Raw genomic sequence first — 19,339 nt, forward strand, 5'->3', positions numbered from 1 at the left:
GAAGCAATCTTAATAAGTCAGTAACGGTCCTGGTGAAAATCTGCCTCTCATCCAGACCTGGATGTTGAGGGGGCAATCTGAATAACTAACTTTACTTTCCCACCCCTATTCCCTAAGAAGGTCTCCCCTGGCCTCCCTGGGAACCAGGGCAGGCAGCTAGTTACTCAGGAGATCAGAGCCAGGACAGGTATTAGGGAATTGTGGGAAATGGCTCCCATCCCCATGGGGACCTTTGTGACCAAGCATCAGGTTACAACCATCCACAAAGTGCAGGACACAGGTGCCCAGCTCCAACCTTGGCCAGATCTGATTCCTGAGCCTAGAGCAGAACTAGATTCCTGAGCCCCACCCCCACCTTCCCCATTGACGTCTCCCTGTCCCCTCGCTGATGTTTCCCCATCCCCTTAGCAAACCCACACCCCCCTTCACTAAGGCTTCCCCATCCCTTCACTGAGTCCCCATTCATCTCCTTGAGTCCTTCATCCCCTTACTGACCTCCATTCCTTCATGGAGCCCCAATCCTAGAGGTACTGCAGTAAAATATAATAGAGCATGAATTGGAGGTGGAATCAGGAAAACCTGAGTTCAGATTCTGTCTCCAAAACTTATTATCTGTGTGACTCTGGGCAAGTCACTTAAGCTGCAGAACCCCTGCTGATCTGCCTTAGCTGATAACACAATCAATGAAATTACAGTTTCTGTCTCTATCTGATGTAAAGCTTTTTGCAAACTTTAAAATACTTTATAAATGTCAGTTTTATCTCCTCACTGAGCCACCCCTCCCCGTGCTAAAGCTTCTTCCCCACGAAGCCCCCATGCCCTCCTCAGAGCTCTTTTCCCATCTCTGGAGTCCAGGGTCCCTGGGTTAGGCAGAGAGCTTCTTGGAGCCAGGTGTCTCAGTGGATAGTGCTTGACTCGGGAGGATTCAGGAAGACCTTAATTCAGATATTGCCTCAGATGCTTACTGGCTGTGTGACCCTGGACAGGTCACTTAACCTCTCTCTGCCTCCATTTCCTCAGCTGAAAAATGGTGATAATAATAGCACCGACCTCCAGGGTGTGTTGTGAGGATCAAATGAGATAAGTCTGCAAACTTAAAGCATTATAGAAGTTATCGTTTTGCCATGATTCCTTTTCAACTGAAACAATTGAAACCTGAGAATGAATCCCCTAAACCTTTTCAAAGCCTCTCACCCTTAACCTCCCTCTTCTGTCACCCCATACTCGCCCCGCCCTCTGCATGGCCCTAGGAACCTGTGCTGATGGGAGAATCCTGAGTCAGAGGATCAATGAGAAGTAGCTGGAGCAGAGGGGGTGTGAGCAGCTAATGGCTTTCCTGGGCCCGTTCCACAGCAGAATCAACCCTCTCACCCACAAAATGGAGATTTGGCTCTGGCCTCAGCTCTGAGGGAAACTGGGAGGCAGGAACCCAGTGCCAGGCAGGGTTGCATCTGGCCAGCAGGGGAACAGGAGCAGCGCTGCGCAGGGGCCCTGTCCTCCAGCTCCAGATCAAGGACGAGACCAGGCCTGAGGGCCATGCGCAGAGCCCAGAGGCTTGGGGACACCAAAGCATCAGGCAGGAAGGAGCCACGGGAACACAGCCTGACACAGAGGCCACTACAGACTACACACCCGGACCCAGTGATGCACACTTAGTCAGAGGGGCTCAAGGCATAGGGAGAAGGGGGCATGGATGGCATCTATGTCACTTCCAGTGGAGATTTCAATGAAAAGCACCCATACACTCTATGGTGGATGGCAGTCAAGGAGATCCCCATGGGGCAGCACACAGACACAGGGACACACCAGGCCCGGTCACCTGGAAGCCTTTAGACAGCAGCCTTGTACCCAAGGAAGACCTAGCTGCCCCCAAAATTAAAGACTCTCAAAAGACAGAAGCAAGAGGGAGAAGTGGCAGAGAAACATACTTGGGCTCAACATCAGAAAAAACTCTAACAATGACATTGTGAAATGCCCTGCTTAGAAAGGAGGTGAGCTCCCCATTGCTGGAGGTCTTCAAGCAGAGGATGACCGACCACTACTTGAATGGTCACAATGGGGTTTTCTTTCCTGTATAGGTTGCTCTCCAGGGGTGGGGAACCTGTGCCTTCAAGGCCACACATGGTCCTCTAAGTCCTCAAGTGCAATCCTGGGGAACTTGAGTCTTTGAAGCCATGTGTGGTAGAGGTTATTGAGGTCTCTTCTCTGATTCTATGAGCCCCTGGGCTTACCCCTCTAAGGATCCTATCCTCATTCAGTATGTATAGAACCAGAGGTCCAGAGAATTTCCATGAATTGTTCAAGGTCACACAGCTTTTTAGAGACATAGCCAAGATTCAAACTCTGATTTTAAAACCAGAGCTCACTCTTTCATTTCCCCATGCAGATGCAGGAGAGGGTGATGCTGATGCCCCAAGAATGACTCATTAAAAGTAGAGTTTCAGGCATCAGAGTTAAACCAATGGGGAGAGAGGTTTGTGGAAGAGAACCTTTCCAATGCTCCCTCAGAAGGCAATTCCTAGGTTGCTAGTTTGGACTCCCAAGCCTTGGTTCTCCCAGCCAGCCCCCCTTGTCCCTTCAGCTGTGGTTGGGAAAATGGGGGGAAGGGGAGCAATGGGACAGTAAATGCTGAAGGGAAAGTACAGTATCTGCTGCTAACAGGCAGCAGACCCACATGAGGATGTGTCATGGAAACCACAAATGAGATGACCACCAGACAAAGAACTTTGTGGGCATTTCTTGGCCCCACCCTTTCCTGTCTCTCTTCAGAGACTCAGTCCAGTCACACAACCTATCTGTGTCCCTTTGGGTGGAGTCCTGTGATATAGAGACAGCCTTGGGAGCACCTGCTCCAAGAAGGGACAAGAGAGAAGCCACATGGTTTAAGGGGATGTATGTGGGTGATCTACATGGCACAGTGGTTAGAGCTTGGAATTAGGAAGACTCATCTCCCTAAGTTCAAATACAGCCTCAGACGTTTTCTAGCTATGTGATCCTGGGCAAGTCACTTAACCCTGTTTGTTTCAGTTTCCTTATCTGTAAAATGAGCTGGAGAAAAAAATGACAACCCACTCTAGGATCTCTGCCAAGAAAACCCCAGATGTGGTGACAGAGAGTCAGACATAACTAAAATGACCTAATAACAAAATAAAATGAACTCCTTTATGTGGCATTTAAAGCTCTTTACAACTGGCCCCTTATTACCTTTCCAGGTTTATTACACAATACTCTCCTCCAAGCACTAACATCTGTTCCTCCTACACAGTATTCATTTTCTGGCCTCCATGTCTTTGCACATTCCATGCCTGCAATGTTCTTCTCCCTCCTCACCTCTGACTCTTGAAATCCCAGGTTTCCTTCAAGTCTCTGCCCAAGCCCCCTACCCTCCTACCTTTGGTAGGAAGCCTTTTCTTGGCTTCTCAGCTCCACTCCCCAATGCCAGTGCCTTTCCCCCAAAGTTACCTTGGTTTTGTATGTGTTTTGCACATAGCTCTATATGTGCCCGTTGCCACCCATTCAACCCAAGAATGTTACACTCTTAAGGGATAACAAGATTGTTCCACTTTGGTTCTTGTATTCGTAGCACCTAGCACAGTGCCTAGCCCATGATAGGTGATTAATAATTGCTTGTTGGACAGTTGCTTACTCTGAAGATCTAGATTTGAGGTACAGTTCCAATCTAGAATCTTAGAGCTGGAAAGACCCTCAGCAGTAATTAGTCCAACACATACAGTGAAAGTACCCCTTTCTCCATAGACACAAAGCTATGGCATCTGGGTAGCATCAAATGTTGGACTAGGAATCCAGAAAACCTTGGCTCAAATCCTACTTCAGATATTTACTGTGTTGACTCTAGGAAAGTCTCTCAGCCTCAACTTTCCTCATCTGTAAAAAGGGGATAATAATAACCGGTACCTCCCAGGGTTGTTGTGAGAATCAAATAAGATAATATAGAGTGTGCTTTGCAAACCTCAAAGGTCTAGCTCTATAAATGAAGGAAAGAGAAGGGGGCAGAAGAGATCTCTGGATTCCAGTGCACTTCACAAAAGGTCACCAGACCCCTTTGGGGAAAGGGAAGAGAAAGGAATAAGTAGAACCTACTATGTGCCAGTGCTGAGTGCCTTTTACAAATATCATCTCATTTGATCATCACAACAACCCTAGGAGAAAGGTTATTATCCCCATTCTACAACTGAAGAAATTGAGGCAAACAATTTACTATCTGTGTGACCTGGGCCGAATCCCTTCACCTCTCTTAAGTTTCATCTTGAATTTACATCTCTGGCTCTCAGCTTTTTTATCTGTAAAACAAGGAAATATTTGTACTACCTACCTTTCAGGGTTGGAGGTCAATGTTTTGTAAACACTTAAAGCACCATATGAATTCTCTGTGACATTGGAGGGGGCTGTTGTCTGTAGTGCAAACCTTCAGAAAAGCTGGTTGCGAGTTTCTCTGTGTGTGTGTGGACAAGAGTATGTATGTGTGCATGTGTGGATGTGTGTGTGACATGCTTGTATATATGTGCACATGTGTGCATGTGGTGTGTGTGTGTGAAACCCTGACTGATAAAATCTGTTCCCCTGCTGCCTCCTTGTGTGCTGGAGAAAATCCTGGGATCCCCAAGGCTCTAAGAGCAAGCATTGAATTTGATACCAAAGGACCTGACTTTTAATCCTGTCTCTACTTCTCTGGCCTGATTTTCTTCATCTGTAGTATCATAACAGCAATAATATTAAATCACATTTGTATAGCACTTTAAAGTTCACAAAATGTTTTACAAATATTATCTTAGCTCATCCTCGCAACAACCCAGAAAAGTCGGTGCTATCATTATCCTCATTTTATAGATGAAGAAACTGAGGCAGACGAAGATGACTCAACTTGCGCAGGGTCACATACCTAGTAAGTGTCTAGACTAGATTTGAATTCTAGTGCTGCTTGCCTCTGTAGTCCTCTATCCGAACTGCCTACCTAGGAGGTTAAAATAGATCTAAGGTCACTTTGAACTCCCCAAAGCTTAGTTAGGCTATATTGACCTACCAAGTTAGAAAGGCTTCCATTATTGGCCAAATGGCAGCCAGCCATCAGGTTATGAATTCTCTTGACCACAGCAACTTATGAAGATATCTCCAAAGATCTGGACTGTTGGTAACCTGTACCAGTGGAAGGAGGACCCTGATTAATGAAAAAGAATTTCTTTTCAACAAGTGATCCAATTTATTCTATAAGTAATTCTTTGTACTTATACAGATAAATTTATTAGAAGAATGGCTAACATGCTAAATGACAGAATTCCAACCCTGAATGATCTTGACAGGTTCAAATCATGGGCCAGAGTTAGTAAGATAACATTTAATAGGTATAAATGGAAAGTCTTGTCTGCAGGCTCAAAAAATAAATTCTATAAATATAAGACAAGGGAGGCATAACCAGAGAGCAGTTCTTGTGAAAGGATCTGAAAAGCTGAGTAGGATTTCTCCAGTGTTACCTGGCAGGGACAGAAACTGATTCTAAGTGAAGGGGAAAGGGATTGGGAAATGATGATCCTACTGACCTCAGTTTTGAGTAGACCATAGGTGGAGTTCTGTGTGAATTTTTTGAGCCCTGAATTTTAGAAAAGACAGTGAAAGGCTGGGGGACATCCAAAGGAAGGTGACAGTATGGAGAGGAGATTCAAAACCATATCTTAGGAGAATAAATAATGAGAGATGGCATGGTATAGTAGTAGCAATGAGTTCGTATCCTGACTGTGATAAACTTGATCATTTACTGTAGATATTGTAGTGAGGGAATTGTATGAATTGAGTAAACCCCACTGAGTCCATCTTGTGACTCATTTTCTGGAGCTAGCTTAGTTCCCTTTCTATTTATTTATAGGTCTAGTCCAATTTCTGTCTTGTGAGAAAACTTTATTCAATTATGAGAATGTGGGAAAACTTTACTGCATTTTTTGAACCTAACCCTGTATAACTGGGAAGCTGGACCCCTTCTACCTCCTGCTTAGATACCCTTAATCAAGGACCTAGGTTATGCTGCCTAGAATCCAAGTCAGATCCAAGGATTTTCTATAAACATTTTTTCTTTTCTTGTAGGCAGTTGGGGTTAAGTGATTTGCCCAGTCACATAGCTAGTAAGTGTTGTATCTAAGGCCAGATTTGAACTCAGGTCCTCCTGACTCCAAAGTCAGTGCTCTATCTACTATGCCACCTATTTGCCCAATAAGATCAAAAGATTAAGTCAAGGAGCTTTCTCACAGTCATACATCTCAAGCAATGTATATCTTATCTCAAAACTAGACCCATATTGGTCGATTAGTTACTGTTTCCTTAGATTGGAGGATGTAGGACACCTCATTTTCTGATTTTAGGCAATCTTACCTGATCATTCTTGCCCTCCCAACTTGGAAAGTCCCTAATCTTGTATCCTGGCTTCCTATTGGGTTTTTTTTAATACATAAAAATCTGTCTCCCTCTGTATGCCGGGTCCACTGCCAAGCTGAGGAGGCCTGGTCCTGATTTGTTATGCAATTGGAATGCATTGCTTAATAAACCAATTTGCTCAGAATCTCAAACCTTTGCTTCCTCAGTTATTTCAGATTTCACCCATTACAGTTGTAAGGATTCTTGTTCAGATGAGGATTGGACTGGATGACACCAAGGTCTTTTCTAGCTCTAAGATTCGAGGAAACAATTCATACCTCTCCAGGCTGTACTGGTGACTGGTGACTCTCCACAGTCTTTACTGCATCTGTGCAGGGTACCTTGATTTTCTCCTCTCCCTCATTTTTAGTTCCTTTTTATGTGTGGTCTTCCCCCATTGGAATATTAAACTCCTTGAGGCCAGGCTTTGTCTTTCTTTATGCTTGGGTTGTATTCCCAACCTTTAGCACAATGTTGGCACACAGTAAATGCTTAATAAATGCTTTTTTTCTTCTTGACATAAAGATGCATCCTTGCTCCTAAGGAGGTTACAATCTAACAGAATTCTGTTATCTATGCTTGACCTAAGCCCCCATAACAAAGCATACTGTCTTAAGATAATATAGATGGCCACACATTTTCCCCCCAACCCTTGCCATCCCGATATACTCTGACCTATTTGTTATTCCTCAAACACTGCACTCTGTCTCCACTCCAGGTACCCTTGCACTGGGTGTCCCTCATGTGTGGAATGCTTTCCTTCCTCACTTCTGTATCTGTTCTCTTGATTCCAAGATTCAGTTCACATCCCATCTTCTGCAGGAGGGCTTTCCTGGTCCACTTAGCTGCTAGTGCCTTCCTCTTGAAGATTACCTTTTATCCACACAGTATGTGTCTTGTATGTATCTATTACATGTGATCTCGATCCTTAGAATGTTAGCTCCATAAGTGCTGGGACTGTTTTTGCATTGCATTGATTCATTGGCTTAGCCCAGTTCCTGGTACACAGTGAGTATTTCATAAATGCTTATTGACTGATTAAAGATAGGGAAACTGAGGGGCAGAGGGCAAAGATGGGAGCCTAAGAGCAAGCCTGAAGGATGTGGATCAGGTTTTGGAAGGGGGTTGTAGGTGAAGAAGAGCCTGGTGGCTAAGGCTGGGTAAGAGACACAGCCTTCTCAATGAAGATTCAGGAGGGGCTGGGATCAGCATCCAGAGTGAGTCACCCGGGAGGGGGAGGAGGAAGTAGAAAGTAGCTCTCTTTTCCCTCGGGAGAAGCAGGGAAGGGTGGGGCTGGGCTTGGCCCTGAGCACTGCCTGTGCACAATTCACAACCCCTGCCCCCACATCTGGTCCTCTTCACCCTTCCTGGCCAGGGTTTCATCCTCATTCTCTACCAGCCAATGTCAGGCTTCCTCCCTCTTTCCTCTTGCCAAATACACACAGGGCCTGAGAAAGAGAATTGTGGGATTTAGAGTTGTAGAGATATTAGAAGATCTTCAACCAGCCTCTTCATTTTACAGATGAGGAAACTGAGGCCCAGTGAAAAGTGACTATCCAAGGTTAATGTAGATAGTAAGTAATAGAACCAGGATTCAAACCTAGATCCCCTGACCCCAAATCCAGGATTCTTTCCACACACTCAAGCTGGAAGAGGCAGAAACAATTTAGATGACTTCACAGCAATTTCACAAAGATGACATTTATTAAACACCTACTGTATTCAGAACCCCATGCCAAGGAGCTGAGGGAGTACAAATGTTGAGGGATTAATTTTCAAGTGAACTCTGTCTTTCTCTCTCTCCCTTTCTCTCTTTCTCCCCTCCCCACCCCCACCCCCCACGTCCCACATCTGTTCTGATGACAGCACATCCAATTAGAACATTCTCAGTTGAGCTCCTCCGGCCACCTCTGATGATGCCTGTGGCTCAGTCTCTCAGGATTACTCTCTGGTTACTTAAATTTTGGGAAAGAAACCCAAAGAAGAGGTAGTTAGTGTCTGGAGATACCTACTGAGGCTGACCTAGAACAACACATGCCCTAGATGCTATGCTTGGGCTACCATCCTAGGTGGAGAGGGACAGTTCCAAGCCATATATTCAGAAGAGAAAAAGAAGAGAGTGGCAGAGGTAGAGGCATTCCATTTAAGATCCTACTGAGTGGCCCATTATTCCTGGCTTAATGGCCAATTCCCTTTAACACTTCATCTTACCCTGTGGCAGAGGAGGTACTGAGGGACCAAGATACCAATGAAAGGATTATTTCCTCAACCCAACATGCAAATCCTCGAGCATACACATGCATCCCCCAAAAGAAGCCTGGGAAGCTCAGCTCAATTCCACATATATCCCAACATAGTGGTATGGGGAAGGTGGGGTGATCACCTACCTTTCGCAAAGTTCAGAAAAGACTTAGTCCCTGCCCTCTGGAACTCACTATCTAGCAATGGGATAGGACTCGAATGCAGACAACCATAATTAGCAATGTTAGCTACCTAATCTTAATATGGTACTTTCAGGTTTCCAATGAGCTTTACGTATATTATCTCATTTGAGCCTTACAACCTACCTGTTTCCCCACCCTGAGGTAGGTAGTATTATTATCCCCATTTTACAGATGAAGAAAACTGGAGTTGAGAGAGTTTAAGAGATTAAGTAACTTGCAAACAACTAATAAATGTCTGGGATGGAATTTTAAAGTAAGACTTTCAGATTCCAAATCCAGTGCCTTATATGCTATGCATACCAAGCTTCCTTTCACATATTATACCAAAAGTACATAGGGGCAGCTAGGTGGCACAGTGGATGGAGCACTAGCCCTAGAGTCAGCAAGTCTGGAGTTCAAATTTGATCTCTGATACTTACTCCCTGTGTGACCCTGGGCAAGTAGAATAAGAAAAGCAACTATCAGTGTTAAGCTGATCATTACTAATATAGGAAGGTCATCAGTTTCTTCCTGGAATGGGTGGTGACTGAGGCGTTCTTTAGAGATGACTAGGAATTTGGAATGGGCCATGAGAGAGAAAGAGGGTTGGGATGAAGACCTTGGTGGTCCACAGGAAAATTTCAGGAGGGCCTGTTTTGTAGGGCAATCTGACCCAAAACATGAGAGACCCAAAACATAGGACCTATTTGAAGAGTATCCATTTGACTAGAGTATAAGTGAATAGAGGAAAATTGTATGAGCTAAATCTTGGAAGATAAATTGGTGCCAGATTATAGAAAATCTGGAATTCCAGGGAGTGGAGCTCAAACTTTTTCATGTAGGCAATAGACAGCCACTGAAGATTTTGGACCTGAGACTTGGTCAGATCTATATTTATGGAAGACTAATTGGGAATCATGTGAAGGATAGTTTAAAGAGAGTGGAGGTGGGAAGAAAGACCCTTCAGGAGTTTGTCAGCAAACATAATTATTAAGCACTTAGTAGAGGTCAGGTACAGTGCTAAATGATGGGATTAGCCCAAAGAAGGGCAAACATACAGTCCTTTCCCTCAAGGAACTAACCTTCCAATGGAGAAGACTGCATACAAAAGTATGAAGTCCAAAAATGGAGTGTGTGTTCAAGGAAAAGTCACTGTAGTTGATGGTAAAGTAAAATATACATAGATGGGATAGGTAGGAAGGGTCAAGGTTGTAAAAGGCTTTAAATGCTAAAGAGAGGATTTCCATTTAATCCTGAAAGTAATTTTAAAACCACTGGAATTTATTGACTGAAGGTTGACATGGCCAAAACTACACTTTAGGAAAATCACTTTAGCAGCTTAGTGGAGAATGAGTTCGAGCAGCTCATCAGAGCAGGCATGAAGTTGATTTGAGCTCCCCAATCTACTTCAGGTGATGCTTGTGTCTTCATGCTTAAAGAATTTACATTGGATGGAGGAAGCAATTCGTTCACAGAGCCCTTGGTTCCTGTGTGCCTCCTCTGCCACAGGTCAAGGTCCTTATTGCAGAGAGACCAATGAAAAGGCTATTGCTCTTTCAGTCAGCAATGACAGCACAGTGGATACAGTATGAGGTTGTCAGGAAGACCTGAGTTCAAATCCTTTCTCAGGATTGCTGACTCAGGAAGTCAGTCAGGAAAACCTAAATTCAAATCCTGCTGAAGATACTTACTAACTGTGTGACCCTGGACAAGTCACTTAATCTCCTCAGCTTGAGCGATTGGGAGGACAGCAGTACCATTAATAGTAATTAGGGAAGTGAGGAAGAAGGGAGGGTTTTGGAGGAAAGAGAATATGTTCTGTTGTAGACCTGTTGAGTTTGAGATGCCTATGGGACATCCAATGGAAGATGTTCAAAAGGCAATTGGTGATGTGGGACTGCAACTCAGGAGAGAGATTAGTGCTGGATATCTTCTGAGAATTATCTACAAACTGATGAGAGTTGAACCCAAGGGAGCTGATGAGATCACCAAGTGAGATAGTAGGGAACCGAGGGATGAGACCCTGGGCTATAAAAGACCAGAACCAGATTAAAATGTAATTAGGAAACACTTAGCAAAATAGATAAAAATACAACAGAACATAGATAATGTTAATATGTGGTTTTCTATGTCAATATTTGACCTTCAGGGATCCTTGTATACTGTTAAGTGATCCCATTTCCATTTGGGTTTGACACCCCTGCTGTAGAGAAAAAAGAGAAGAGGGTCTAAGAAAAAGTCTTGGAGGGAGGGCACCTAGTAAGTGTGACCTGGATGTAGAGCCAGCAAAAGAAACTAAAGTGGTCAGATATGTAGAAGAAATGGGAATAAGTGGCATTAACATAATCTTGAAGAATAAAGAGTATCTGGAAAGAGAATAGGACCATATGGGAAAGGGGAGGGAATAAGCACCTACTATGTTCCAGGGAATAGAATAAGCACTTTTACAAACATTGTCACATTTAATCTTCACAACAACACTTCAGGATAGGAGCTATTGGTATCCTCATTTTGTCATTGAGGAAACTGAGGCAAATACAAATATTAAGAGACTTAGCCAAGGTCACATAGCTAGAAAGTGTGTGAGGTCAGATTTGAATTTAAGTCTTCCTGACTCCAGGTCCAGTGCTCTCTATCCACCGCACCACCCATCTGTCTCTGAGAATCAAAGTCACCCTATTTAGGCTGACCATGCTGGACCAGCTTTTTTTTTGTATTTTTGTATTTGTAGCCCTAGTTTTTAACACAGTGTCTATCACATAGTAACCACAGAATAAATGCTTTTTCATTCCTTCATTTAGAGCTAGAAAGTAGATTTAGAGGTCACCTAATCCAGACTTCATATTTTACAGATGAGGAAACTCATGCCCAAGAGGTTAAAAGACTCACCCAGGATCATAGAACTAATTGGTATGTGTGTTAGGGTTCAGTCCCAGATCCTCCTGATTCCCAGCCCAGAGGGCTAGCCACTATAATGATCAAGCTGCCTCTGGACTCTGTCTGACTGGCTAAGAGAAGGAAGAGAGAGAAAGTAGATATCCAAGTTGTAGTTAAGGAAAGATCTTTGTGGAAGGACGATTAGTATGGAGGTGAATGTTGAATTAGAGGGTGGAGACTGTGGGGACCAAAAGATTTGTTTATTTGGGCCCTAGACTGTAGTGCAAGAGGGAGGGGCATTGGTGGAGGTATTTCTTTAGAACAGAGATTCTTAACCTTTTCTCTGCCTGGACCAAAATCTTTGACAGTCTGGTAAAGCCTCCGGACCCCTTCTTGGAATCATATTTTTAAATGCATATGAGACATAGAACTACTGATTGAAATATGATTATTAAGATGCAAAAAAATAATAAGCAGGACAAGTCAAGGTCATGGACTGTAGGATGAAACCTGCTGTGCTATAAGACCTCTGAGGTCTTTTCCAGTTTTGACATTCTACGGATCCATACAGACACACACAGATTTCTGGAATCTTAGAGTTGAAAGAGATCTTAGAAGTTGTCTAATCCAACCTTATTGTTTTACAAAGAAGGAAACTGAGGTCTCCAGTAGGGGCAGTAACTTCCCCCAGGTTTCCCAACTACTCAGTGTCAGAACAGGTATTGGGGACCCAGACTGCTTTCCTCCCAATGCTGAGCAGCTTTCTATGTCAGAGAAATCACAATCACAGTCACAGACAGCCACATGTCCTCAGTTTTCAAAGAATCTCAATGCTGTCCCTTCCTCAAAGCAGCTGGGATGGAGATGGGACTGAGGCTGGGGCTGAGGCAGAGCAGGTCTGGTTGGCTATAGCCTGCAGATGTGGCAACTTTAGCTCCTAGGTTTGCACCTGCAGTCTGGGCTACCACAGTGCACCTTAGAAGTCAAGGGAAAAATGTCTTTTCCAGGAGCAGCCAATGCAAGAACTCTGGTCCTGCTGCTTCCTGGCCATCAATCAATCAATTAAAGCTGATTTAAAGATTTAAGCTCCATTTAAGGAAGAAAGGCCTCTGCTCTTTGGGTCTGAGTATCAACTGTGTGACCTTGGACAAGGCACTCAACTCTATCATCAACATGGTATGTAAGTGAGTGTTGGACTGAGCATCAGAGCACCCAAGGTTGAATTTGGTATTTAAAATCAGAAAGGTCTTCAAAGTTCATTTAGTCCAAGGCCCTCATTTTGTAGATAAGGAAACTGAGGCCCAGAAAGGGGATGTGATTTGCCTGAGGTCACAAAGGTATTTTAAGGGGCAAAGACTGTAATGTACTTCAATGGAGCACAGGCTAGATGCTTTTTCTAGAGATACATTTTGCTTAAAATCCTCCAGAGCAAAGCCATAACATAGAATTCATGGACCCTAGATTCAGATTTTTTTTTTAAAGAAAGGAAAAATGTATGCCTTTTGTATGGCTCTCCTTGGAAGGCTTTGATCTTTCACTGAAACACAAGGAATTGGATTTAGTAGTCAGTAGTCAATAAACATTTATTAAGTTCATTTTATGTACCAGGAATTGTGCTAAATGCCAGAGATACAGAGAGGCAAAAGATCATCTCTCAAGCAGCTCACAGTCTAATGGGGAGACAATTATGTACAAAGAGGCTATATATGGAAGATAATCAATGAAGAGAAGGCAGTAGGCTTCTAGTGGGTATTCTAGAGGTCCACAGGCTTCATCAGGGTATCGGAGACTTTGGTCTATGGCACAGAAAAGGTTAAGAATCACTGCTTTAATACAGCCTTAGGCGAATTGGGAAAGGCTTCTTCTTTTTAAAAAATTAATTAACTATATAATTTTTAGTTCTCACCATTCAGTTTTATAAGATTTTCAGTTCCAAAATTTTCCCCCTGCTTCTTGTTCCCCTTCCCACGATGGCAAGCAATCTGATATAGGCCATACATGTACAATCATATTAAACTTATAGAATTCAAATTCAAAAAGAAATGATACTACTCACCAGTACATAAAGATTGCCGCAGACCACATATTGATTTAGTTTGAAAATGTAATATTAGACATTTTGGGATATTTTTATCTATTTTTGTTAAATACTTTTCCATTATATTTTATATGGTTGGGTCTCTGTTGTAGAAGGTAGCACAAAATATTTTGCTGCGGCAATGTGCCTACTTCAACCACCGTATAAGTTTAGACCAAGAATGGCACTTAGAGACTATCTAATATAATTCCTCATTTAAAAATATATTATTAATGTCTTTTGCTTTTATTGTACAGTCATTTCTATCAACACCTCCTTTCCTCCTTCCAGAATGAACCTTAGAAAAGAAAGGAAGTAGAAGAAACACCTGATAACAGTAACAAAGTCTGATAATGGACACATTCTGCCCGTACCGATCCTTCAACTCTCTGCCATTAGGAAGTCACAGCCGACTTGGAAGTTAGGAACTGTAATAATAATAAGTAACCTTTATTATCTAGGAGTGGTAGACCTGGAGTCAAGAAGACCTGAGTTAAAATCCAACCTCAGACATTTCCGAGCTGTGTGACTCTGGGCACACAGCTTCTATCTGCTTCAGTTGTCCCCTCTGTAAAACAGGGAGAATGATAGCACCTTCCTCTTAGGGTTGTCAAATGAGATGATATTTGTAAAGTACCACTTACCTGCTACCAGTTATTATACAGTGCTTTAAGATTTGCAAAGTATTTTTACATATCTTGACAAAGAGTCCATAGCACTAACCTCATAAGGTTGTTGTGAGGATTCAGAGAGACAGTGTATGTAAAGTGCTATATAAAGGTCTGAATTCTATCAGGCAGATCCTTCATTTCTCACTTGGCTGCATTTCTTTGGGGTTTCTCTGACTTCTTTCAGTGTGTCCCCACATCCTCTATATTCCTCCCTCCACTTTCCAGTTTCCTTTTGTGTGTAGTCTTCTCCCATTAAACTATAAGCTCCTTGAGGGTAGTGCCTTTTTGTTTCTCCTATTTGTATCCCCAGTATTTAGCATGCTGCCTGGCTTGTTATAAGTGCTTAATAAATGTCTATTGACTAATTACCATTATTTCTGGCTAATGCCACAGATGGTCTGAAAAGTTGTGTCTTGCTCAGGTGTTGCACAGGTCATGGAATCAGGATTTAAACCCAGGTGCTCTGAATCCAAATCCCATGGTCCTTCCACTCCACCACTTTGACAGACCTGGCTCAGCAAATCATTTGGGTCTGATGAAACAGGTGCTGGGTTTCAAAGTCCAGGTTGATAGTTCCAGTTTTCCATTTACTAGCTGTGTGATCCTGGGCAACTCACTTGATAGATGGAAGATGGACCTGGAGGGACCTCATTTATGATCTATATCTCTGTTTTCCAGTTTATAAAATAGAGATCATACAATACCACTTCCTGATCTTCCTAGTTGTCAGTACTTTCTCCTCACATTATTTTTTTTCCTTTTTTATTTATTTTTAATTTTCAACATTCACTTTTATGAAATTTTGAGTTCTGAATTTTTCTCCCTCTCTCCCTTCTCCTCTCCCCAAGATGGCATGTAATCTGATATAGGTTTTATATATATATATATATATATATATATATATATATATATATATATATATATATATATATATATATACAATCATATTAAACATATTTCCACATTAGTCATGTTGTGAAAGAAGAATCAGAACAAAAGGGAAAAATCACAAGAAAGAAAACAAAGAGAAAATAGTATGCTTCAATGTGCATTCAGACTCCATAGTTCTTTCTCTGGGTATGGACAGCATTTTCTATCATGAGTCTTTTGGAATTGTCTTGGATCATTCTGTTGCTGAGAAGAGCTAGGTCTATCAAAACTGCTCATCAGGTAATGTTGCTGTTACTGTGTAAGATGTTCTCCTGGTTCTGCTCCTTTCACTCAGCATCAGTTTATGTAAGTCTTCCCAGGTTTTTCTGAAGCCTGCCTGCTCATCATTTCTTATAGCACAACAGTAATTAGTCAGTAAACATTTATTAATATACATTCATATAGCACAACTTGTTCAGCCATTCTCCAAATGATCGGCATCCCCTCAATTTCCAATTCTTTGCCACCACAAAAGGAGCTGCTATAAATATTTTTGGACATGCCTCCTCATTTCATTTTCTGTTTACTTAATGGATGTACAATTTGACACTCACCTTTAAGCTGGAACTGTATGAATGGTCTCTTTGCTGCCGTTTCTGTCTCCAACCAGGAGAATGTAAGATCCTTTAGGGCAAGGCCCCTGGGAATTTGTGTTTGTATCCCCATGTGCCTAGCACAATGGTTTGCAAACAGTGTCAATTTACTAGTTGCTAGATTAATGAATAAATGAATGACTTCCCAGGAAACATGCTAGGAAGGCATTTTGTGAAGCTGTAGAAATGATATCAGGCCCATGGCTTAGTGACCGGGAGGTCTGATGTCCTTTTGAGCCTAACCCAACCCCGCCTGAAAGGGAGCAGGGGTTATTGTTTGTTCTCGAAGCCCTGGGCAGCCCATCCCCGACCCGGCCACAGCTGCTGAGTCAGTTATGAGCTCCCAGGGAAGGAAGCGAGGGCGAGGTTTGTCTCCAGAACCAGGTGGCAGGAGGAGCTGGTTTGGAGACTCGTAGGGAAAAGCGGGACACGATCCACGCCCCGCGATCCGGGGACACCATGCGGAGGAGGCAAATAATTGTAGTGAATGAGCCAGTGGAGAGAGTCACCGTAGACCAAAGGACGGGAAGTGACATGGAACAAAGACGCCAGCCTACAAGATCTAGATGCTCCTGGGCAACGAGAGAGGGGGTGTGGGAGGACTTCCCCTTTGGAGGGCACCAGACAGTGGGATTTGGACCGAGATGGGACACCAATATCCCGTAAAATAATCCAGTGCTATTCACTTCTCGGAGCCTGTCGTGGTCGGGGAAAGATCACTGATTTGGGATTCTGAGGACCTGGGTGCTAATCGGAGCTCTGCCCCTAAGTCACTGAGTAACTTTGGGGCAAGTCATTTGACCTTTCTGCACCTCAGTTTCCTCATCTGTAAAATGAGTGGGTTGGCAGGTCTCTAAGGTACCTTCTAGCTCTAAATCTTATTTTCTTCCTGTGTTATCTACCGAGCAAATTGCTTAAAGGGATTATTTTTCCTCATTCTATTTAATAAATATGTGTTAAGCCCTACTATGTGTGCTAAACGCTGGGGTTACAAAAAACCAAAAGACATTCCCTGCCAATGCGAGAGACAAAATGCAGACTACTATCTACAAAGCAAGCTATATACAGGATAACTAAATACTGCAGGAGGTTATTATTAAGAAAAGGGACTGGTCCAAGAACATGCAGGGGGTAAATGTCAGCATCGGGATTCGAACCATGGGTCAGACTCTACCCCCCCCTCTTCTCCCCCCCCCTCCCACTCCCGGCTTTTGGATGGCTGTGCTCTTCCGTGTCCAGCCCGGTCCATCTCTGTCCTCGGGGGTCAGAGGAGGTACAGTCCCTTTCTCAGTTGGAGATGGAAAGGAGATAGGAGGCCACCCGGAGGCTGCCCAGCGGGGGCTTCCCCTTCTTCTGCCTGTGGCTAACCCGGGTGTACCTGCTACTCTAGGGGCCCCTTGGGGGCGGGAGCTCCTCGGAGCCCTCTGACACACTTCAAGAACGAAGGACACATAGCAACCAGAGTCCCAAGAGCCGAGCACCGAGGATTGTGCCTCACCCCACCCCCCGGGGAAACTCGCATTCATTGTGACCCCTCGTGGCCTTAGCTGGGAACTACAACGACAGGGGGTGCCCCTGGACAGACTTGGCCACCGCCTTTTTCCTAAGGATTTAGAGTTAGAAGGAACAGAGAAACCCTTTCGTCCAGCCCCGCACCTCTCGTTCAAAGACTGAACTATCATATATTCAAAGCTGGAAGGGATCCGCATTTTTACAGACGAGGAAACTGAGACAACTTGCCTAAACCTTGCAGGGATTAAGTGACACAGGCAGAATTTGCTGCTGAGCCCTTTCTACTGCCCCCCGGAGATGGGGGAAAATGAGCCAAAAGGAGAAAGTAATGTGTCTAGGTCACCTACCCCTAGCAAGGGGCAGACATGGAGTCGAACTTCTCCTCTCTTCCAGACTAGTCTAACACAAACACCATTTTTTATTCGGATAATAATAACAGCTGACATTTGCATAACATTTTATGGTTTGCAAAGTGCTTTACCCTCCTAATCCCATTTGAAGCCCACACTAACCATGTAATGTAGGTAGAACTGGTATTGTCATCCCAATTTTCCAAATGAGGAAATTGAGTTAAGTGATTAACCCTTGGCCCACAGCTACTAAAGGCCAGAGAAAATCATAGATCATGAAATGGAAGGGACCTTAGAGGTCTTCTAGCCAAATTCACTCAAATTACAAATGAGGAAACTGAGGCTCTCAGAGAAGTGACTTGCCCCAGGTCTCTCACTTTCCCCCCTCACTCTTGCTGTTCAGTCATGTCAGACTCTCATTTGGGGTTTTCTTGGCAAAGTTATTGAAGTGGTTTGCCATGTCCTTCTCCAGCTCATTTTACAGATGAAGCAAACAGGATTAAGTGACTTGTCCAGGGTCACTCAGACAGTAAGTGTCTGAGGTCAGATTTCAATTCATGAAGATGAGTCCTGCTGACTCAAGACCTAGCACTCTAGCCTTTTCCCCCAAGATGGTGCCGAAGGCGAAGAAGGAAGCCGTTGTCCCCCTTAAGACAGAAGCCAAGTCCAAGGCCTTGAAGGCCAAGAAGGTGGTGTTGAAGGGTGTCCATCGCCACAAAAAGAAGAAGATCCGACTATCCCCCACCTTCCGGCAACCCAAGACTCTAAGACTAAGGAGGCAGCCCAAATACCCTCGGAGAAACAAGCTTGATCACTGTGCCATCATTAAGTTTCCCTTGACCACTGAGTCTACTATGAAGAAGATTGAGGACAACAACACCCTAGTTTTCATCGTGGACGTCAAGGCCAACAAGCATCAGGTCAAGCAGGCAGTAAAGAAGCTGTATGACATCGATGTGGCCAAGGTCAACACACTGATCCAGCCTGATGGAGAGAAGAAAGCTTATGTCCGACTTGCTCCAGACTACGATGCTTTGGATGTTGCCAACAAAATTGGAATCAGCTAAACTGTGTCCAGCTGTCTCACTGCACCTACAATAAAAAGTCTTCCCCGGAAAAAAAAAAAAGACCTAGCACTCTATCCACCGCATGCCAGCTGCCCTACACCCTTCTTGAGGTCCTTTGAAGTCCCTCCTTGCCATCATCATTTCCCTTTACCCAAGATAAAAGTGACCTCTTTTTGTTCTTCTTCTCCTAGCATTTATTTGAATCTTTCCCTCAGCTTTCTCCCTGGTCTCATACCAATAAATCAATTAACAGGTATTATTTTTTAAAATTATTTATTTTATTCATTATATATATATATATTTAATTTTATTTTCAACATTCACTTCCATAAGTTTTAAATTTTCTCCCTCTCCCTCCCTACTTCCTCCCCAAGATGGCATGCAGTATGATATGGCTCTGCATATACATTCCTACCAAA

General features: G+C 43.5%; 1 protein-coding gene across 1 annotated transcript; it reads left to right on the plus strand.

Annotated features, from left to right (window-relative positions):
• The first annotated feature begins 17,584 nt into the window (after nt 1–17,584).
• Nucleotides 17,585–19,012, plus strand: LOC140504608 (large ribosomal subunit protein uL23-like). Its single transcript, XM_072609793.1, has one exon. It carries the CDS (start codon nt 18,411–18,413, stop codon nt 18,918–18,920), a length of 510 nt encoding a protein of 169 aa, XP_072465894.1. The 5' UTR covers nt 17,585–18,410; the 3' UTR covers nt 18,921–19,012.
• Nucleotides 19,013–19,339: the final 327 nt, after the last annotated feature.

Source organism: Notamacropus eugenii, chromosome 5 (genome assembly GCF_028372415.1).
Source record: "Notamacropus eugenii isolate mMacEug1 chromosome 5, mMacEug1.pri_v2, whole genome shotgun sequence".
Taxonomy (NCBI): Eukaryota; Metazoa; Chordata; class Mammalia; order Diprotodontia; family Macropodidae; genus Notamacropus; species Notamacropus eugenii.

What these genes read in the sequence shown, in the direction of transcription:
- LOC140504608 (XM_072609793.1), top strand. Translation starts at nt 18,411, where the DNA reads ATGAAGATGAGTCCTGCTGACTCAAGACCTAGCACTCTAGCCTTTTCC.